The 24,198-nt window shown below is 44.9% G+C and overlaps 1 protein-coding gene across 1 annotated transcript in view; it reads left to right on the top strand.

Moving 5' to 3' along the window:
- The window catches only part of PYROXD2 (pyridine nucleotide-disulphide oxidoreductase domain 2), a 140,493-nt gene extending 124,197 nt beyond the window's left edge, over positions 1 to 16,296 (top strand). Inside the window, exon 16 of the mRNA XM_075352240.1 lies at positions 16,173 to 16,296. Coding sequence (XP_075208355.1) covers positions 16,173 to 16,246 — 74 coding nt within the window. The 3' untranslated portion in view covers positions 16,247 to 16,296. The remainder of the gene's footprint in view (positions 1 to 16,172) is intronic.
- Positions 16,297 to 24,198: the final 7,902 nt, after the last annotated feature.

Below are 24,198 nucleotides of genomic sequence, written 5' to 3'. Positions count from 1 at the left end.
CCTTCACAGGCCAAGGCAATTACATGAGTCAACAAGAACTGTAACACTAGACTCCTAAAGGTACTGTCACACATAACGAGATCGCTAGCGAGATCGCAGCTGAGGCACCGTTTGGTGACGCAGTAGCGATCCCGTTAGCGATCTCGTTATGTGTGACACCTACCAGCGATCAGGCCCCTGGTGTGAGATCGCTAGTCGTTGCCGAATGGTCCAGGTCATTTTCTTCAAAGGCGATGTCCTGCTGGGCAGGACACATCGCTGTGTTTGACACTGTGTGACAGGGTCACAGTGACTGCTGAGATCGTTATACAGGTCGCTACTGCGACCTGTATTGTTCCTGCATCGCTGGTAAGATCTGACTGTGACATCTCACCTGTGACCTCCCAGCGACTTACCTGCGATCTCTATCAGGTCGCATCGTTTTCGGGATCGCTGGTAAGTCGTTGTGTGTGACTGGGCCTTAAGGGTACCGTCACACTTTAGCGACGCTCCAGCGATCCCACCTGGTCAGGATCGCTGGTGCGTCGCTACATGGTCGGTGGTGAGCTGTCAATCAGGCAAATCTCACCAGTGACCAGCCCCCAGCGACGCGTGGAAGCGATGCTGCGCTTTGTAACTAAGTTATATATCGGGTAACCAAGCAAAGCACTTTGCTTGGTTACCCGATATTTACCTTGGTTATCAGCGCACACCGCTTAGCGCTGGCTACCTGCACTCGTAGCCATAGTACACATAGGGTTAATAAGCAAAGCGCTTTGCTTATTTATCCGATATGTACTCTGGCTACGTGTGCAGGGAGCCGGCACTGGCAGCCTGAGAGCGGCGGACGCTAGTAACCAAGGTAAATATCGGGTAACCAAGCAAAGGGCTTTGCTTGGTTACCCGATATTTACCTTGGTTACAGCTTATCGCAGGCTGCCAGAAGCCGACTCCGTGCTCCCTGCACATTCAGATCGTTGCTCTCTCGCTGTCAAACACAGCGATGTGTGCTTCACAGCGGGAGAGCAACGTCCAAAAAATGAACCAGCGCTGTGTGTAATGAGCAGCGATTTCACAGCAGGGGCCAGATCGCTGCTCAGTGTCACACACAGCGAGATCGCTAATGAGGTCACTGATGCGTCATAAAAACCGTGACTAAGCAGCGACTTCGCTAGTGATTTCGCTATGTGAGAAGTACCCCCAAGGGGCCTTTTGCACACTACGACATCGCAGGTGCGATGTCGGTGGGGTCAAATCGAAAGTGACGCACATCCGGCGTCACTCTCGACATCGTAGTGTGTAAATCGTTTTAACTACGATTACCGAGCGCAAAATCGTCGGTATCGTATGATCGGTGTAGTGTCGGTCATTTTCATTATTTTGGCTACAGCTACGGTACGATGTTGTTCCTTGTTCCTGCGGCAGCACACATCGCTGTGTATGAAGCCGCAGGAGCGAGGAACATCTCCTTACCTGCGTCCCGTCTGCAATGAGGAAGGAAGGAGGTGGGCAGGATGTTTACATCCCGCTCATCTCCGCCCCTCCGCTTCTATTGGCCGCCTACCATGTGACGTCGCTGTGATGCCGCACGACCCGCCCCCTTAGGAAGGAGGCGGGTCGCCGGCCAGAGCGACGTCGCAGGGCAGGTATGCGATAATATTCGCTACGGCAGCTATCACAAAATATCGCAGATGCGACGGGGGCGGGGACTATCGCGCTCGGCATCGCAGCATCGGCTTGCGATGTCATAGTGTGCAAAGTACCCCTAAGAGTCTTGTAGAAACAATGAGGGGCTTATCCCGCGTCTATAAACAAACTAACTATCTTCATGTCTGGCTCAATTTTAAGAAATTTAACTCATGCTAGGCACAGAAGGGGCCCATGTCGTCACAGTCACAATTACACTACACACGAACGCTGCAACCAATCACTGGGCTCAGCAGTCTTGTGCCATCTACACTGACAAGACTGCTGAGACCAGGGATTGGCTGCAGTGGTTATGTGTGGTGTTGGCTTGACATCACCAATGCAGACTGTCAACAAAGATTGGGGCAGCAAAAAAGTGGACAGTACGCGATTATAGTTTTCTTGTTTTTAACCTATGGAAAAAAAAATAAGTTATGGAAAACCCTTTTAAATGCAAGACAAAAAAAAAATTGCAGAATCATTTTAAAAGTAAAATATAAAGGATATGAACATCTTTGGAGGCAAATTTGTATCTGAAGATTATTTTTACATTTGGGGTTCATTAAAAATGTTGCACTTTTTCCATTCTACACCCTCTGTGTTGTACGGTCTGTTGCCGGCTGCAGAATGAGTTAACTGAGAATCGATCAGTGAGCTCATTCTGACGGGGGGAGTTTATATGTCTTATTATTTTACTTCTGAGTTCCTCTCAGCTGATTTATGACCACATGAAAGATGAGTTGAACTTTCTCCCCATTCTTTAATCCTTTCACAAACGATGATGTATATTTACGGCATCGGCCGTGTCCCTGCCTTTGATGCGGGCTCACACGCCAGACCCCCCGCATCTTGAAAATCGCTCCGTGGTCAAGAAGTTAAAGTAAATTTTTAAAAAAGAATTAAAATGAGTCACTGCCAGACTACCCTGATAATCGCACCGTATAGCTCCTGCACCCTTTCATTACCATGATGTGATTGTGGCATAATGTAAGTCAATTCATTACATACAGTTGTGCCACGGAGCTTAAAAGATATGTTGACCTTTTTTATTTTACTCAAATCCATGTATTTTGGGCTAAAAAAATAATGTTTGTGGTTGATTTTCATTAAATATTGTGCATTAGTTGGCTTTTACAAGCTTTTTGTTTTCCCTGCATATTCTTGGTTGCAGAATGAGTTAACTGAGGTCAGCTCAGCTTTCATGTGGTCATAAATCTGCACAGAAAGACAGATCAAAGAGTTACAAATTTTTGGTCAGAACGAGCTCACTGATGGATTTGCATTTAACCTATGCGGGCGTCGCACGAGACGATCTATCGTGCGATACATCGTCGGGGGTCACGGTTTTCGTGACGCACATCCGGCATCGTTCACGACGTCGTCTCGTGTGACACCTAAGAGCGACGCAGAATCGGTTATAAATCGTGTATCGTGTACACGTCGCTCATTTTTAAAAAATCGTTTAATCTTATTTGCGCATTGTTCATTGTACCCGGGGCAGCACACGTCGCTCCGTGTGACACCCCGGGAACGATGAACACAGCTTACCTGCGTCCCGCCGGCAATGCTGAAGGAAGGAGGTGGGCGGGATGTTACGTCCCGCTCATCTCCGCCCCTCCGCTTCTATTGGGCGGCCGCTGTGTGACGTCACTGTGACGCCGAACGTCCCTCCCCCTTCAGGAAGTGGATGTTCGCCGCCCACAGCGAGGTCGCTCAGCAGGTAAGTGCGTGTGATGGGGGTTTAACGACTTTGTGCGACACGGGCAGCGATTTGTCCATGACGCACAAACGACGGGGGCGGGTACGATCGCTCGTACGATAGATCGTATCGTATGACGCCCGCATTACTGCAGCCACAATATACACGGAAACAAAGAGCCCGTAAAAGCCAAAAAGTGCAACATTCTTAATGAAACCCAATTGTAAACAAGGATTCGGGACATTATACCAGGATTGGTAACATTAACATCAGGATGGGGGACATTATGTCAGGATGGGGCCTAGGATGAGAGACGTTGTTATTGGATTAAAGGCATTATAAAATTGGGAAGGCCCAGTAAGGGAACATTATTAATAGAAGGGGCCAGTATGGAGTACATTATTACTGGAAGGACCCAGTATAGGGGATATTATAACAGAAAGAGACCAGGATGGGGGACATTATTACACAAAGGAGCCAGGATGGAGGACATTATTACTAGAAGTGCCCATGAGGGGGCATTGTTACAGAACGGGGCCAGGATAGGGGACATTATTACTGGAAGGGGTCAAGATGGGGGACGCTATTACAAAAAGGGATCAGGATGGGATATTATGACTGAAAAGGCTCAAGATGGGGGAGATTATTACAGAAAAGGGCCAGGATGGGAATATTATTACTGGAAGCGGCCAGGATGGAGGACATTATTATTGGAAGGGACCAGGATGGGAGATGTTATTACTGGAAGCGGCCAGGATGGAAGACATTTTTACTGGAAGGGCCTTGGATGGGGGACATTACAGAAAGAGGACAGGATGGGGGGACATTATTACTGGAAGGGACCAGGATGGAGGACATTATTGCTGGAAGGAGCCAGATTGGAGGACATTATTACTGGAAGGAGCCAGGATAGGGGACATTATTACAGAAATGGATCAGGATGGAGGACATTTTTACTGAAACGAGCCAGGATGGGGGACATTATAACTGGATGGAGCCAGGATGGGGGACATTATTACAGAAAGAGGCCAGGATGGGGGGACATTATTACTGGAAGGGACCAGGATGGAGGACATTATTGCTGGAAGGAGCCAGGATAGGGGACATTATTACAGAAAAGGATCAAGATGAGGACATTATTTCTGGAAGGGTCCAGGATGGGGGACATTATTACAGAAAGGAGCCAGGATGGGGGACATTATTACTGAAAAGGCTCAGGATGGGGGACAATTATTATAGAAAGGGGCCAGGATAGGGGACATTATTACTGGAAGGGGCCAAACTGGGGGACATTAATACAGAAAGGGGCCAGGATGGGACATTATAACTAGAAGGGGCCATGATGGGGGACATTATTACTGGAAGGGGCTAGGATGGAGGTCATTTTACTGGAAGAGGCCAGGATTGGGGACATCATTACAGAAAGGCCCAGGATAGGGGACATTATTACTGGAAGGGGCCAGGAAGGTGGACATTATTAGTTGATGGGGCCAGGAAGGTGGATACTATTACTAAAAGGGGCCAGGATAGGTCACATTATTACAGAAAGGGATAAAGATGGGGACATTATTACTGGAAGGGGCCAGGATGGGGGACATTATTACAGAAAGGGATAAGGATGAGAACATTATTACTGCAAAGGGCCAGGATAGGGGATATTATTACTGGAAGGGGCCAGTATGGAAAATACATTAACAAATTTTTAAGCACAGAGCCGAGAAACATCAAGTGCAACAGAATACGTCATAAAATGTATTTTCCACAGTCTTTTTCGGTAGGGAGACGTCAGGCATTATGTACATTGTTGTTACTGATTTCTGAATCGCTGTGTTTCTCCGTGACCCTTATGTCAGTGCAGAGCTCTCGTAATACCTGACACAGAGATAGTAAACAGTGACGAGCTCCATTCCCGGCTGTATAACTTTTATGTGGTTTTTTTGGCACTTGTGCATTTCTCAGACGACCACTTTCATAAAGCTCGGATCAGAGCGGATTTAACAATATAATATTATTTTATGATGTGTCACTTTAAATCGTTCTTGCATCAAGACCTGACTGCAGCAGAGTATCTAAACTGGAAATGATGACAGACATGACACAATGTTTTTTTATGGTCTCCACAATAACATTTTATTGCCACTGTACGAACCAGACAATGTTTACGCTGAAATGTTTTTATATGTATATATCTTGCTTTACATCTGAAAAGGTAAAGCTGCAGGGCTAGTTCTCTAGTGTCTATTGCTTATATGTCAGCAACCACGGGCGGAAATACAGCTGCAAAAGGGGGCATAGTGGGTGGTGGTGTTTTCTCTCCCTCCTCGATTGGTGACTGTACTAACTACATTATTTTACATATCAAAATAATTATCTGCTTTCCAAACTTCACGAATGGAAGGCAGCAACAATAACAGTGAGGAGCCACAGGCTGCACTGCTGTGTATGAGAGAAATTTTTCTGGTGAAGGATTTAAATGGATTTCTTCCCCTCTACAAGCTTAAAGTACTAATATACAGATGTACAGTACCTCAGAGATGTCTGTGTGCCCCCCCTCAGTGATGTCTGTGTGCCCTTCTCAGTGATGTCTTTGTGCACCCCCTCAGTGATGTCTGTGTGCCCCCCTCAGTGATGTCTGTGTGCACCCCCTCAGTGATGTCTGTGTGCCCCCCTCAGTGATGTCTGTGTGCACCCCCTTACTGAGGTCTATGTGCCCCCCTAGTAATGCTTGTGGCCCCCTAGTAATGCTTGTGGCCCCTTAGTGATGCCTGTGATGTCCATGCCCCCCTAGTGCTCTCTGTGTCGCCTTAGTGATGTCTGTGCCCCCCCAGTGCCCCACAGCAATGCTTATGCCTCACAGTGAACTAGTAATATCTGTTTCCCAGCCCCTCTTGTCATGTATATGCCCCCAGCATCTCTTGTCATGTATATGCTCCCAGACCCTCCTGTCATGGATATGCCCCAGCATCTCCTGTGATGTGTATGCCTCAACCCCTCCTGTGATATATACATCACATTGGAGATGCTAGGAGCATATACACATCACAAGAGGGGATGGAGCATATACATCACAGTGGAGACACTGGGGGCATATACATCACACTGAAAATGTTGGGGCCATACATATCACAGGAGAGGCTGGGGGCATATACATCACAGAAAGGGCTGGGGAATATACATCACAGGAGGGGCTGGGCGCATATACTTCACAGGAGGGGCTGGGCACATATACATCAAAGAAGAGGCTGAAAGCATATACATCACAGGAGGGGGCTGGGGGCATATACATGTCCCCAGCCCCTCGTGTGATGTATGTGCCCCCAGTGTCTCCAGTGATGTAGGTGTCTCCTGTGATATACAGTATATACAGCAGTCCCAGCGTCTCCTATGTGATGTACATAAAGCAGTCCCAGCGTCTCCTATGTGATGTATATACTGCAGTCCCATCATCTCCTATGTGATGTATATACAGCAGTCCCAGCGTCTCTTATGTGATGTATATGCCAACAGCCCCTTCAGTCATGTATGTGTCTCCTGTAATTTATATACTCCAGTCCCTGTGTCTGTTGTGTGATGTATATAGTCTACCAATCTTATCACAAAGAGTTGCCTGCGCTCCAGACCGTGACAAACTTGGAAAAGAGAGAAGCAAAATAAGTATCACTGAACATCACAGACGCACAAAAGAGACGCAGCTCCGGCCACCACAATAGGGGTGAGTTAATTAACTGTTTGACCAAATATAGCCGGTTCATTTTCACACTGATAATTTTGTGCGGCCCCCGAAGGTTGGCAGAAACTTCCAAATGGCCCCCGGCAGTAAAAAGGTTCCCCACCCCTGCCCTATAGACTGTGAGCCCTCGCGGGCAGGGTCTTCTCTCCTCCTATACCAGTCTGTTTTGTACTGTTAATGATTGTTGTATGTATACTCTCTTTCACTGTAAAGCGCCATGGAATAAATGGCGCTATAATAATAATAAATACATAATAATAATAATAATAAAAAATGTTCGATATGTTTGTGACAAGAAAGAAATTGTTACCAAGACACTGGCAGTAAAAGATAGTAAAGCTCATCACATCAGCCAGTTTCTCCAGGCCTTAGTGGAAAAAGTTCTGCAAGATTACAAACTCTAAAAAGAACAGGTTCTTGCCATTGTAACGGACAATGCTTCAAACATGATAAGTTCAATTAAACTGATGAATGAGAGTAATGAACAAAATCTAGAAGAGGATGTAGGATTCAGTATGTGCGAGATGGAGCCACAGCGCTGTTCATGTAACTGAGGAACAAACAGATATTACAACAGAAGAACAGCAAAATGATACTTTTGGATTAGATCTTGTTGAAGCTGCTTCAAAACACTTTCATATTCATCACATGCGCTGTGTTGTGCACACGCTGCAGCTGGCAATAAGAGATAGTCTGCGAGAGGGACCCCGATTTCACACATCTGGCTTTTCGGTGGTTTGGTGGATGCGACGCACTCCAGTACAGTGTATACAGTACAGTGGCAGCGCGACAAACGCTGGTCACATGTTGTATCGTATTGTACTGGCATGCGCCGCATTCGCCAAACCGGCGAAAAGCCGGATGTGTGAAACTGAGCGGACATGCTGGAAATCTGGAAATTGGTTATTGCTGCCAGAACCTCTAAAATTGATTCCATCTTGAAGAGATGTGCTGGTAATGGGGCACTTGTTGATCAAGCCTCTCGGTGAGGCAGCACTTATTTAATGACTGAGCAATTGCTTGAACTAAAATAATTTCTTATAGATATGGTGAACCCTCAAGTAACCTTAAATGAAGGTCAATGGACACAGGTGGCTGAATTGAAGGAATTGCTTAATCACCCATTTACCATGACTAAAAAATTACAAGCTGAGGATTTAACTCCTGACATTTTCATAAGGGAGTGGAACAACTTGCTATTTTGCCTTTCCCAAAGAGGAGGTTTAATTCCAGATGGCATTTCTGCTTCACTGAAACGGAGAGAGACACAGCTATTGGAAAACAAAATTCTTCTGGCAGCTGTTTATGTGGACCCAAGTCATCGTATACTGCTTGATGATCAACCGCTTACTAAAGAAAAAGAAGCTCTGGCTGCGGTAGCAGTTAGGATGAGCAGCTACAGGACTGCCAGGTGCAAGAGGACTTGGGTCCTGACAGTGCTACTGCTGCCATATCTTCATCCTCATCAGATGAGGAGTTTAACTTTGACAAGTATTTGGATGATATGGAGCAGCAAAGTGTCGCAAGAAAAAAGATTTCACTCCGTCTCCAATAGAAGCAGATTGACCAGATTTCAGTAAAATGTTTCACTTGCTCTCAAAGAAATAGAAAAATTCAACCGTTCATCAAAACTGACTGTGCATGAGGCAATTCCTTTATACAGAGAGAGAGAGAGAGACCATCCACAGTACCCCAACAATGAAGCCAGCCACAGTGTCCGCCACAATGAAGCCAGCCACAGTGTCCGCCACAATGAAGCCAGCCACAGTGCCCCCACAATGAAGCCAGCCACAGTGCCCCCATAATAAGAGACAGAGAGATCCACCCGCGGCAACACAAACAGCTCTGCTACATCTCAGAGCGATAACACTGCCCACTCTGAGTGTAGTGTGTAGCGTTAACGATGCCGCCATGAGCGTGGCAGACTGTCACAGCCTCCTTGGCCGGTACACTGTCACAAGCTAGGGGGGCGTGCCAGCATGCACTGACGGCCGGTGGGCGGGGACCGATCACCACGGCGCACTGTAACAGGCTAGGGGGCGTGCCAACCTGCACGGACGGACTGTGGGCGGGGAGCGGCGATGACGCGATCACCGCAGCAGACTGTCACAAGCTGGGGGGCGTGTCAGCCTGCACGGACGGACGGACGCTGGGCGGAGAAAACAAGGAATGAAGTGTGAAGACCCGGAAGAAGTATGCCGCCATGACACAGAGTGTCGGTAAGTATGAAACGCTCATTTATTTATTGTTTTTTTCATGTTTTAGGACTTGCCAAATCTGGATCGCGCACCCGGAATCCCGCGTCCAGGTCGTCCCCGGAAATAGCACTGAAACCGCGCGGATCCGGACATTTACAGTCCGGGTCCGCTCAACACTAAACACTATGTAATACACTATGTAAGTGGCAAAAAACAGTTTTCAACAAAAGCATACTAAATAATAACATTTAGTATAATGCTTATATTTAAGTGAAAAATGTATTGTAGCACAATGTGAACATCAGACATTTAATAATTTTTATGATACAATAATCAAGATATTTAGATAGAACATAAAATATATTTATTGGATACAACTTTAGAACACAAAAAACTAATAAATTGTAAATATGTAATATGATATATATATATATATATATATATATTTTATGTACACACACATATATATATATATATATACCGTACATACACACAAGATACTGTATATATGTAATCTACTGTATATTACATAGTGTATTACATATTTACAATTTATTACAGTTTGTGTTCTAAAGTTGTATTCCTATAAATATATTTTATGTTCTATCCAAATATCTTGATTATTATATCATAAAACTGATTAAATGTCTGATGTTTACATTGTACTACAATAAATTTTTCACTTAGCTATAAGCAATATATGTGGGAGTCGGAGTCGGTGCAAGGGAAATTGAGGAGTCGGAGTCGAAGGTTTAGCATACCGACTCCACAGCCCTGGTTAAATCGCTGTATGGTCTTGGCCACCGTGCTGCAGCTCAGTTTGAGAGCCTTGTCAATCTTCTTATAGCCTCGGGACACCTCTATGTAGAGCAACAATTCTTTTTTTTTCAGATCCCATAGAGGAGCCTTGTTGAACTTCCAGTGATCATAAATAGAGACGGTGCGCAATCACACTAATTTTACCACACATGCTCACCTGAGACCTTGAGTGTGCTCACTTTTGTTTCCAGCGGTTTAGACATTAATGGCTGTGTGTTGAGTTATTTAGAGGACACCAAATTTACACTGCTATACAAGCTGCACACTGACACTGTACATTGTATAAGCTAGTACATTATGTATAAAAAAAACCCCACAAAAAAACCCGGAAAAATGAAATATAGATATTATTTATCCTCAGACTTACAAAAATGAATAACGAAAAACAACTTACATAATAGCACATCGTAACATCCCATAAAATACAGTGCACTAATCAATTATGTTTTTTTATAAATTATATATATATATATATATATATATATATATATATACATATACACACACACGCAGAAAATACATATATATTTATATATATATATATATATATATATATATATATATACACATAGTATGTATATATATATATATATATATATATATATATATATATATATTTATTTATAATTTATTGTGAGGCAGGGGATATAGCTCAGCTGAGATCTTTGCTTTGGTCCAAGCGAGTGGCTATGGATTCACAGATGACAGTGGCAGACTGGCAGGTTCCACACAGGTACGGCCACTGCCATGTTTATTGTGTACACTTATCTCTCAGTGTTACACATTCAAAAACAGGAAAATAAATGTCTAAGGCTATGTGCGCACTAGAAAAAGGATTTTTCTCAAGAAATTTCTTAAGAAATTTCTTGAGAGTGAAGGATTAGCGCACCTGCGTTAAAAAAACACACCAATAACGCACCGAAAAACGTGTGTGTTTTTACAGCGTTTTGGTGCATTTTTTTGCAGGTTGGTCCCTGTGTTTTTTAATGCTTTAACAGCAATAAATAATACACAGCACAACAAATAAACACTTTTTGTCTGCTACTTGGCAAAAACCATGTGCGCTATACTAAATCGAATGCGCTGAATCCAAATCTGAAGTTAGTTTTTTTGTAGCACGTCAGGATATTAAGTTATTCCAATTTTTGTGAAAATTAAAATAAGCAATTAATAAAGATACAGAATCGTTATGTCCCACAGTTTCACAACATGTATTATCATTTTTATTGAAAAAGAAGTATAGGTAAATAAACCAAAAAACTTAAAAATCACTTATAGTAGCTTAAGAAATCGCCTTGAACTCAGCAGAGTACTTTTAAAAGTGCTTCAGGCACTTGCTTTTGCGCTTGTGAGTGGTCCTAGTGGCCCGTTGCAAAAACCAGCAGTAATCGCCCATCATGTTGGGGTTAAAGCGACCTGGGTATCTTTTTTCCATAGTAGAAATGTCCTGGTGGAATCTCTCACCATGTTCATCACTGACATTACCCATATTTGGAGGAAAGAAGTCAAGATGTGAATGTAGGAAATGCATTTTCAATGACATTCGGGCACCATGCATTTCGTATGCTTGAAGCATATTGTCTATTAGTTCAGCATAGTTTTCTGCTCTTTCGTTTCCAAGGACGTTTTGAACTACTAATATAAATGCATCCCATGCAGTTAGTTCAAGTGGGGTGAGTTCTTTCTTGAAGATTTCATCATGGATTAGTTGGTGGATTTCAGGACCAATAAAGATTCCTGCTTTGAGTTTGGCCTCAGTTTTCAATGCACTAAACTTTTCCTTCAGATACTTAAATCCATTCCCTTGACGATTCATTGCTACTACAAAATTTTTCATTAGTCCTAGTTTAATGTGAAGAGGTGGAAGATAAACTTTAAGTGGATCGACAAGTGATTCGTGTTGAACATTGTGCTTACCAATCTTATGTTCATCTCTATTGGGCCACCGTTTAATTTTATAATGGTTGTTGTCATCTCGACTGTTCCATAGGCACAGAAAGCACATATGCTTAGTGTAACCTAACTGCAAACCAAGGACTAGTGCAACAACTTAGAGGTCAGCACAAATGTTCCATTGATGTTCTGAATATTTAATCAATTTCAGAATGATCTGCATAGAAGCATAGGTCTCTTTCATTCCAACCGCATGTGCAATGCCTTCAACAATGCCTGTATTGGCGTATGGCCTTTTCTAAGTATAACTCAAAATCTGGACGTGCTGTGCAAATTCTGAGTTCATATTTGGAATCAGCATATTCAAATTAGTAAAGAACACATGTTTTACCCTCAGTAGCAAAATCATTGTTGTGCTGTGATATAGATAATAGATAGATAGATGAATAGCTAGATTGATAAATAATGAATAGATAGATAAATAAATAGATAATGGATGGAAAGATAGATAGATGAATAGATAGCTAATCAATAGATAGAGGACAGATCAATCAATAGATAGAGTCCCTGTGAGGACACACTACAGTTCTCACGAGCGGTAATGTGTTCACATTACCGACCGTGAGAAATGTCCTATAGCTACCCCTGCAGCATCGCTCACTGAATGAGGCTGCACTGAGCACTGTCAGACACGGCTGGATGTAAGCGTCGTGGGACCTCGGTGGATTACGCCGGAGCTGTCTGTTTGGGAAGGGAGGGTAATAAAGTGGTGAAAGAGGGGTCTTTTTTTATTTTATTTAAAATAAAGGATCTGTCGGTGTTTGTGTTTATTCACTTTACTTACAGGTTAATCATGGGGGTGTCTCAGACGCTGCCATGATGATGCTAGGACTTGGTGGGAGCCATGCGCTGCCATTAACTCGTCATTACCCTGATTGCCACTGCATCACGGCAATCTGGAAGAGCCGGTAACACGCCAGGACTGTCGCATAATGGATGCGACATTCTCAGGGCAGCTGCGGGCTGATATTCTTGGCTGCGGGAGGGGGAGGGGGGGAATTAACCCTGGCCCTCGTCCTCCCCAGCTTGAGAATACTGGGCTACCGCTGTGTTTACCTTGGCTGGACGGTAAAAATACGGCGGAGTCCACGTTTTTTTTTTTTTATTTTTATATGTGCATTTGATTTCTATGTGTATTCTATATGTCTGTGTGTGTCTGTGTGATCTGATTGTGTTTACTCTCTGCTCCGCTTCCTCTTCCTGTCATAATGACATCACTTCCCTGGTAGTGATGAACAATATGTCCCGAAAAACGTGAAATAACGCGGGAATAACGCAGGAAAACGCAATGAAACGCACATAATTTGCTACCTGCGTTATTCCCTGCGGGATTTCATGATTACATTACAGTCAATGGAGTGAATAACGCAGGTACCTGCAGAAAAGAAGTGACATGCTCATTCTTTTTCTCAAGAAAATCTACAGAAAGAATTTTCTTGAGAAAAAAAACGCAGTGTGCGCACCGCTAATTTTTTTTTCCATAGGTTTTGCTGGGGAATGTCTGCAGAAAGGTTACAACCATTTACTCAACAAATTTCTGCACCAAAAACACACAAAAAAGGTGAGTAAAAACGCAGTGTGCGCACAGGGCCTTAGGCCGTCTGGTCACTAACGAACAACAGAATGCTAACTACAAAATAAACCTATGTAACAAACAAAACAGTTTTCTCTTACTGTGTTGGTTCCTCAGCACAGCAAGCGGAGGTATGGAGTCTCAGCACCAGCAGCCATGAGCCTGGACTGCTCTCCTCAGCAGTCTCCTTGTACTGAATGCCTCCTGATTATTTCAGCTGATCCAGTGAGGAATCAAAACCTGGATTGTATGTGGAGAAGGGAGCAACCAGTCCCACTGCCATTCCTACTGATTACTCCATTACTGCAGGAAAAACCAGGCCCAAAAATACACTGAAATAAACAGGCTTCAGTGACTAACTTATTGCTGAGCCAGATCTGACTTTCCCAGCTTTTCCCAGCCCATTTGCATGGGCCGACTGCTCCACATCAGTACATGGTGGCATATGAAATGAACTGAGGGGAAACATACCTGTTCTCTAGTACTTCTCCCCTTGGTATCTCACAATATATAAGTACAATTGTTTTTTTTTCTCTCCTTTATTTAATGTATAACAAAAGTTATTATAAATATAAGGATTATAAAATGGCACTTATAAAGACTAATGATGAGCAATCATGCTCGGCACTACTAGATACTCGATGAAGCATCGGGGTGTTTGGGTACACTCGGTGCTCGGCTGAGTATCGTGGGTCCTCTGATGTCTCGTTTGTGAACAATTCAAGACAGAGCCGGCTCCCTGCAGTGAATGATGGGAGCCGGTAACCCAGTGAGCGCCAATTGCAGTCTTTGAATGACTCTCGTTGGGGTTAAAAATCAGCTTGTCCAGATGCTGAGTTGTGTTATAAAAAAAAACCCAAAAAAATACTTCTCACACTCCCCTGGAAATCCTCAGTTGATGGCTGCCTCCTCTGCATCTGTGCACAATGTGAAACATCACATTGCACTTGTGTGGCGCCCCTGAGGCTTCAGTCACCACAGATGTACTGCACCTCAGCCAGAGATGTGGTGCTCCATCCTGAGTACGGAAGAGGTCATCCACCGGTATGCACACAAAATGCACAACACCTCAATTAAAAGCTCCCAACCGGGTCAGGGTTAGGGCTTGGTCCCATTAATGCTATGTATAGCCACCACTGGTGATGGTTCCTCCCTCCCTCTAATCCGACAGGGCCTGGGGGTGGAGTCTAGTGAGTTGGGGACACTGTAGTGAGAGTCATGAAGGACCAGTGGAGGAGGGAAGACCTGTGGTCTGGAGCTGGTGCAGCTTGACCCAGGTACAAGACAGAAGGGGTCCTAGAAACTAGGGGACGTGCACCATACTCCTGTGGCCTCATTCCACATATCGGAGTGGAAGGACTTCCCCGCAGAATGGGGACTGGTCCCTAAACTAGAGGAGAAGAACCAACGTGCTCCGCTAGTAAAACCAGAGGTTGAGGACACATCTAGTACCAAAGCCAACTCTGCACACGAATCTGCTGGAAGGTGACCACATAGGGCCAAGGGATAGAGCTTCAAGCCACCCGACGGCCTGCGAATACCGGCTGAGGGCACTGTGTGTGTAGGCGTGGGACAGGCGGGAGAGAAGTTAGCGCAGGAAGACGATTAGGGATGGCACATAAGAAAGGTGCACCGGACTTGACCTCCGAACTACCCGGGATCAGCTGGAGCCCTTCACCGTGGAACCCAGCACTCCAAAGACAGTGACTGACGTCGTGTTACCCTGGAACCTGCTAGAGTGAGTAAAAACCTTGAGACTGCATCCTGTGTCGCTCCGTTATTCACCTGCGCCGCCGGCCCTGCACCCCCGCCATCGCCTACTACTACCCTCATCCGCCCTGGAGCCCAGCTCTACCTGTAGAGAGCTATATCAACCAAGCTGCGTCACCATCTGCCCCGGGGGTCCCCATCCCACAGCGGCGGCACCTATCTTGCCGCATACCACAGATGGCGTCACGAACTACCATCCCCATCATTTCTACTTTAACTGACACCACCAGGGTCACGGAACTGGGCCTTGCTGCCACCGCAGCATCCCAGAAACGGATCTGCAGGCCCCGGTGCGGGGGTGTGTGGCCACTCTCTAATCCCGCCCAGTCTGACTTGATTGACGTCTGTGAGTGCAGGGTTTTGAAAAATACATGGGTGGATTTACGGTGTTACTTGTACAGTGTCTGTTCACCAATGACTGCAAACAGGAAAAACCCACCTGACCGGTTCCTTTTAAGGGATATGTCTACTTTTGAAAAACATTTTACCAATTCTATGAACAACTATTTAATAACATGTATTTTGTTAATAAATGACTCCATTAATGTTGTGCTGATCCTTAGTTACAGCCTGTCCTTTACTCTAATGCTGCATTCAATCCTCTGTATCCTTCGGAGCTGAAATCTCTGTCAAACATTTCCAGAAATTGAGACACTTTAAAATCCTGGAAATAGACCGTGTCAGTGTATAGCACTTAAACATGGAGTAAATAATACCCGTCTGCTGGTCGCAGTACCCCTGACACTGTGATTCGCTGTGTTTCAGGTGGCGGTGTTATGGGCGCATCAGGAAGAAATGCAGCTTTGGCGGCTTTACAAGACCTCAGGATTCGGGCTTAATATTCCAGAAATCTCCTTTCTTTTCCCATTTTCCCTTGTTATATTGAAAAATAAAGTGAATTCTCCAATTTTTTTCCACACTGTGGCCTTTTACATATCAACAAAACAAACATTATTGCAGATAAACAGATTTTGCATTGGGTCCTGGTACGTCAAGTCACCGCTCCATCTCCTATGATGAAGGACGTCTTATCAGACTTATTTTATAGCTCTTATTATTCCTGGAAATTAATACATTGGCAATTTATTAATTTCCAGGAACAATAACAGAGGAATGGAAGAACTCAAAGTTCTATGAAAAGATACTGGGAATACAAATATTTAGTAAAACGGACGAGTCAGGGCAGAGTAGTCATTACCGCAGCATATTGCACAAGAGTTACTAGCGACACATTGTTATATTTGAATGATCCCGCACTGCATTCTGCCCTTTAGGGTTCTTTGGGTTTATCTGGGTCCACACTGCAGGTCAATAGGTTGAACTCTTTGGGGTTGTGCCCAAACGTCTCATTTATCTACAGACTATAAATAAGGAGCTGTTACTATGTAACAATATTTCTCATTGTGTATATATCACGATTGCTCCATGTTTATCGGACTTTGGGCAGAAAAAGTCACGTGATTAGCTAATATTGACCTTACGAAGTTATTTGGCAACCCATTTTGGAACCTGACCAAATTGGATTGGATAAAGGCTGCTTTACACGCAGCGACACCGCTAACGATGTCGCTCGTGACAGCACCTGCCCCCGTCGTTTGTGCGTCACGGGCAAATCGCTGCCCGTGGCGCACAATATTGCAAACACCCGTCACACTATACTTACCTTCCTAGCGACGTCGCTGTGGGCGGCGAACAACCTCTTCGTTAAGGGGGAGGTTCGTGTGCCGTCACAGCGACGTCACACAACGGCCGACCAATAGAAGCGGAGGGGCGGAGACCAGCCGCATTAACGACACGCCCACCTCGTTGCAAGCAGGACGCAGGAACGCGGCTGTTCGTCGTTCCCGGAGTGTCACACGTAGCGATGTGTGCTGCCTCAGGAACGACCGATAACCTGCGTCCACAACGACCAACGAGATTTTGAAAATGAACGACGTCTCAACAATCAACGATTAGGTGAGTATGTTTGATTGTTAACACTCACTCGGAGCTGTGACACGCAACGATGTCGCTAACGACGCCGGATGTGCGTCACGAATTCCGTGACCCCCGACGACATATTGTTAGATAAGTCTTGTATGTAAAGCCCCCTTAACACAAAGTGTCTATCTATATACACTAGAGATCAAAATTAGAGAACAACACACAATTTCCTAAATGTTGCGGTCATTGTGTCGTCCAATATGATTCTACCCTATGAGGAAACTTGCAGGATTTTCCACTTATTTCATAAATTTAATTTATTCCAAAGCACATAATAAAAATGTAAATGAGATAAAAGAACAAGGATCAAAATTGGAGAACACTTTCAGATCCCAGCTAGTTATTGCTGTAAGGCTGATCACACACGGCGAGTAAAACAGAGCAAGTGGAATGCAATAAAAAAAAAATTGCATTCCACCCGCACCCAGGTTATTCTATTCCCATGAGCGATTTTTTTCTCAGCCTTAATCGGACTGAAAAAATGCTGCAGTTGGAATCGGATTCCTTTTCACTCACACCCATACAAGCCTATGGGTGCGAGAGAAACATTACATTGCACTTGCATTATACCAGTGTAATGCGAGTGCAGTGCAAGAATCGCATCAGCTGATAATGGAGCAGATAGGGAGATTAAGCCCTCCTTCTCCTCCACACCACCCGCCCAGTTCTTCTCGGCTGTGCTGCGATCGCAGGATCGCATCACATTGGGTTGACAGTCGCATAACATTCGACTTACACTCCAGTAGACCGGTAGCCGAGTGTCATGCGATTCACTTGTGGCCCCAGCCTTAATCTGTCACCTAGTGCTAATTTCCTTAATTATCTGACAAACCTTATGTAACTGGCAGCCTAATTTTCCAGTTTGCACTGACTTTGTTAAAATGGTTTGCCATTCCAAAGTGACTGAAATCCTTCGGCAGTAGGTGGTCCAGATGAAGGCCAAAGGGGTGACCCCATCAGCCATAGCAAGAGGAGCTGGTCATTCCAAGTCTGTAATTTCGGGAATATTGCATCTTTACAACATCACAAACTCTTTCTAGCCCCCCAAAAATGCAAGAGAGGACAGGATAATCACGAGAATTTCTATGAGTAATCGTTTCAACACTGCAGCTGGAATTGCTCGCCAGTTCAGCACTGAACAGGGTAAGGATCTGTCTCGTCATACAGTGTCACAGCGTTTGAGAGCATTTGGGCTGAAAGCCCACTCTGCAGTGACCAGCCTCTCATTAGAAAGAATCACAAGGCTAGACTCGCCTTTGGTGAGGAGCATGTTGTGTAGACAGAGAAGTTTCCACAGTTCATTTTAGTGGTGAAAGCAAGTTTTAATTTATTTTGGTTTGATGGGAAACATTATGTTTGTTGATAATCTGGGTAAAGACTGAACCCAAAGTGTGTTAAGAAGTCAGTGATAGGTGGTGGAGGAAGTGTCATGGTTTGGGGAATGATTTCTGCAGCAGAAGATGGACCTCTCATACAGATACATGGCAGAGTCAATGCAAGTGTGGATCAGAACCTTCTTCAGTAACACGTGGCTCCTTACTTGTGTTTATCACTCAATCAGTCAGCAGTTTTCATGTAGGACAATACCCCATGTCACACAGCAAAATTGGGAAAGTGGTTCCTTGAAACAGAAAACATTGAAACAATGAAATGGCCACAGCCCAGAGTCCTGATCTCAACCCAATAGTAAATCTCTGGAAAATCCTTGGTGACAAAGTTATGGCCAAGAAACCCCCAACAGTCAAAGAACTGTGGAAGAGACTGGAAGAAGAGTGGACCAAAATCCCACCGGAGCAGTGTGAGAGACTAGTGATGTCCTGTGGCCGCAGATGTGCTGAAGTCATTCACAGCGATGGCCGGTACACGTCCTACTGATTGGTGACTGTTGTTACCTGTAGAAAATTTACTGATAATCTTTCTCTGTGCTACAGTAGGAGGCTTATAGCAAACTCCAATTCCCCTCCCCATGTACATTTACCCATACTGTCTCAATATTGTTGCAGTTCCCCACAAATGTTATCATTGCGCACACTTCTTAAGTTAGATTTGATAAATATACACACCCCACCACCTTTTTTGTCTTTCCTGTCCCTCCTAAATGTACTATAACCCTGTATGTTTGTCACCCAGTCATGGCTTTCATCCAGCCAGGTTTCCGTAATGCCCACCACATCATAATCTATGGTTGACATAAGAGTCTCCAATTCATTCATTTTGTTTACAAGACTTCTTGCATTTGCCAGTAGACATTTAATACTACTATTAACACATTCCTTACTCCTAGCCTCCCTATGTTCCTTGCATGTCCCAGCCCCCCTATTCCTTCATTGACCCCCTACTGTCTCTATCTGCCCTATCCCCTTATTTGCTCCACTACCCTCCCTCCCCCCAGATCCTAGTTTAAAAGCTCCTCAATCCGTGTGACTATTTTCTCCCCCAGCACAGCTGCACCCAACCCATTGAGGTGCAGCCCGTCCCTACCGTAGAGCCTGTAGTCGACTGAGAAGTCGGCCCAGTTCTCCATGAACCCAAACCCTTCCTTCCTGCACCAATTTGTAAGCCACATATTTATCTCCCTAAGCTCCCGCTATCTTTCTAGTGACGCTCGTGGCACCAATAGTATTTCTGAAAACACCACCTTGGAGGTCCTGGACTTCAGCTTCTCTCCTAGCTTCCTGTAATCATTTCTAAGGACCTTCCACCTGCCTCTAACTTAGTCATTAGTACCAATGTGCACCATGACCGCTGGGTTTTCCCCAGCCCCACCCAACAAACTGTCTATCCGATCCGCAATATGCCGAACCCAAGCACCCGGCAGACAACACACTGTTTGGCATTCACGGTCTTGGCGACAGATGGCCCTGTCTGTCCACCTAATTATAGAGTCCCCTACCACCAACATCTGTCTGGGCTTTTCTGCACTCCTATTTCCCTCCTTCCTACAGCAGTTATTTTCCTGGTTGCTAGGAGCGACGTCTTGCTGTAGTGACCCTAGTCTTGGGCCCGCATGTCCAATAATCAGCCAATCAGAGATATTTACTAAGTTGTGCCAGATGAGGACTAGGCTCCCTGACACTTTTCCCCCTACCTCTTCTTCTGTTACTCAGCTACCTACCTCTAGGTCGTGACCTTCCCCACCTCCACCCTCCTCCATAGCACTGGCCCCAGCCACAGCCGCTCAGTGAGCTCTAAGCCCCACTCCAGGTTTGCAATGCCCCTGAGTGTTGCAAGCTGCATATTTAGGTCAGTTACCTGGGCTTCCAAATATGTAACACGCTGGCATCGAGTGCAGACATATTGACGGCTGTTCAAGGCATGCATACATCTCACAAGATGCACACTTGGTAGCATGGAGAACATACAAAATGGGAATAAACAGTACAGATAAAAACAATGGAAAACTAAAAAAAAAAAGGTAACACCAAACCATGCTCTTGTGTCAAACTTTGATATTATGTCCAACTATCCTATACACTTACCTTGCAGCCAGCACTTAAAGGGAACCTGTCAGGTAATTTATGTGTTCTAACCTAGTAGCAGGGTGATGTGTGTCCTAGTGACCCCTTCCTACCCATCCCTGTGTTGTAATATTGTGTAATGTGCATGTATAAAAATATGTTTTATTACTTATGTGTACCCTATGTAAATGAGCAGGGGCTCTAGCCCCATGGGCGTCGCATCGCCCTCTGGACTTTTACATGCTTTCCATGGTATCATACTCCTGTGGGCGTGATACCATGGATTTACATGAGTGACGTCCCATATCTCCTTGAGATCCCGCGCATGCGCACTTACCATTTCCGCAGTCTTGTTATCTGGGTGCTTGCTTATCATCATCAGGCGTGCTCTGCGAATGCTCAGAAGACTCCTGCGGTTCCGGTCATGCGCAGTGCGCGTCTGAAGACGAGAAGCAAGCACCCGGATAACAAGGCTGCGGGAATGGTAAGTGCGCCCGCGCAGGATCTCAAGGAGCGACGGTCACGTCGCTAATGTAAATCCATGGTATCACACCCACAGGGGTGTGATACCATAGAAAACATGCAAACACCCACAGGACGATGCGACGCCCATGGGGCTAGACCCTCTGATCATTTACATAGGGTACACATAAGTAATAAAACATTTTTATACATGCACATTACACACTATTACAACACAGGGATGGGTAGGAAGGGGTTACTAGGCCACACATCACCCTGCTACTAGGTTAGAACGCATAAATTACCTGACAGGTTCCCTTTAAATTGCAGCCTCGTCCGCTCAGCAGCCTCGCTTGGTGTGACGGGAACTTATTGTTCACTACCCAAATAGCAAAGCAAACACAATCACCTGACACAAATCACAAGACCTCATCACTTTTTTACCCCCAGTAACAGAGATAGCACAGATAGATAATACCCTAAACAATCTAAACAGTTACACAGTTATCACAACTATGATATTATGTCCAACTATGCTATACACTTACCTTGCAGCCAGCACTTAAATTGCAGTCTTGCCCGCTAAGCGTGGCTGAGTTCCGAGTCCAGATTTAACTTATAAGCATGTCATAACAGGGATGGAAACTTTAGCAAGGATTATACAGTAGGACATGAATTTGAAAAGTACATCAGCCTCATCAGGTCTAAAGGCCGCTTTACACGCTACGACATCGCTAGCGATGTCGAGCGCTAAAGCACCCGCCCCCATCGTACATGCGATATCGTGTGATCGCTGCCGTAGCGAACATTATCGCTACGGCAGCGTCACACGCACATACCTGCCCTGCGACGTCGCTGTGACCGGCGAACCGCCTCCTTTCCAAGGGGGCGGTTCATTCAGCGTCACAGCGACGTCAAAGCAGCGTCACTGAACCGCCGCCCAATAGAAACGGAGGGGCGGAGATGAGCGGGACGTAACATCCCGCCCACCTTCTTCCTTCCGCATTGCGGGCGGCAGCAGGTAAGGAGAGGTTCCTCATTCCTGCGATGTCACACATAGCGATGTGTGCTGCCGCAGGAGCGACGAACTACTTCGTACACCGAGCAGCAGCGATATTCGAGAATAGGAGGGCATGTCACCGATGAGCGATTTCTGACCGTTTTTGCGACGATTCAAAATCGCTCATAAGTGTCACACGCAAGGACATCGCTAAAGCGGCCGGATGTGCGTCACAAATTCCGTGACCCGAACGAGATCGCTTGAGCGATGTCGCAGCGTGTAAAGCGGCCTTAAGAGATATATGTAGTTTATATTGTGAAATATGTTAAAAAAAAAAACCCCGAAACCTCACGATCACCTCTGCTGAGCTGTCCCTGTACCTGTCCTGCTGTTACCGGTCTTCTTACCTGCTCTTCTATCCAGACCACTTGCCAATTCTGGCTGGGGTCCGCTGTTTACTTGGCACCTTGAAGTAACGTGGCGCGCGTTGCACGTAATTGAAGTGCATTACACCCCATGTGATGGCATGGGGGGGTCTAGTGAACGGAAGACAAAAGAGCTGACCGGAGAACAGGGGGACAGGTATGTAGCGGGCAAAGCCGAGGAGCGAGGGGAATATATATATATTTTTTAACCCCTTCCTGGCCTTTATATCCAGCATAATGTCGCCTACCTTGCTGAATTATAAAATTCGGAATTCAAGTTTTTTTTTTATTTTTTAAATGGAGGTGAATCTGATTCACTTGGAATGGATTTGCTCATCGCTAGTGACAGATCCTTTGCAATGTGGTTTATGGCGTAATTCTAGAACTTCTTCCTCTTCTGCCGTCTCCTCATTAGAGGTCTCGGATTCTAATCACTTCCCTCTAATTGTCTCCCATTGAAGCCCGGTTCTAGGTGCACAGGACACTTATTTTTAGCACTGTCTTTTTTTTTTTTTTTTTACAGCGATGATTAAAGCCAGAGTGATGAAATCTTCAGAAGATGGAGACATTTCATGAAAAAGTCTCAAATTGCAAAAAGCAAAATGTATCATCATCTCCCACAGCGGCCGGGCTCTGGGGACGGAGGACTGTGCCCGTGGTCGGTGGATGAGCTTTACAGCACGTTTGCTATTTGCATCGAGTTATTTGATACATGTAAAATGCATCTGTCAGCAGCAGAGTACGACAGAAAATAGCAACACATACCAGCCGTTACTGTATGCTGGTATCAGCCCGCGACCTATAGCAAGAAATACATCCCTGGAAAGTGATTGAACATTTCTCAGTGTTAAAGTGAATTAATTTAGTTTGTAACATCATTATGAATTGTTTTTGTTGAATCATCTGTTTAAGACTATTTATTTTTTTTCACACGGGCCACGAAATGTAAATCTCATCGAGTCGTAATTGCTATTTTATTTTTCAATAAGGTTACATGAACATTAGTAGCAAAAGACGACATTGTAATGGAGTAGTAATGAGCCAAATCTGAGTAAGGTAATGTCATTGTACTGGAGGGGGAGGAGGTGAGCTGTGATATCAGTGATTGTGAATGGTGGATGCTGTGTAATCTACTGTACATAGAGGCGTTATCAGTCATTGTATGGTAGGGGGAGGAGGTGAGCTGTGATATTAGTGATTGTGAATGGTGGATGCTGTGTAATCTACTGTACATAGAAGCGTTATCAGTCATTGTACGGTAGGGGGAGGAGGTGAGCTGTGATATCACATATTGTGAATGGAGGATCCTTTGTTACCTACTGTATATAGAGGTATTATCAGTCATTGTACATGAGGAGGAGAAGGTGAGCTGTGACATCCCCTATTGTGAATAGTGGATCCTGTGTTATATAATGTATAGAGGTGTTATCTGTCATTGTACAGGAGGAAAAGGGGGTGAGCTG

The sequence above is a fragment of the Anomaloglossus baeobatrachus genome, chromosome 5, assembly GCF_048569485.1.
Source record: "Anomaloglossus baeobatrachus isolate aAnoBae1 chromosome 5, aAnoBae1.hap1, whole genome shotgun sequence".
Lineage (NCBI taxonomy): Eukaryota > Metazoa > Chordata > Amphibia > Anura > Aromobatidae > Anomaloglossus > Anomaloglossus baeobatrachus.
This window is presented reverse-complemented; position numbering and strand designations above follow the sequence as displayed.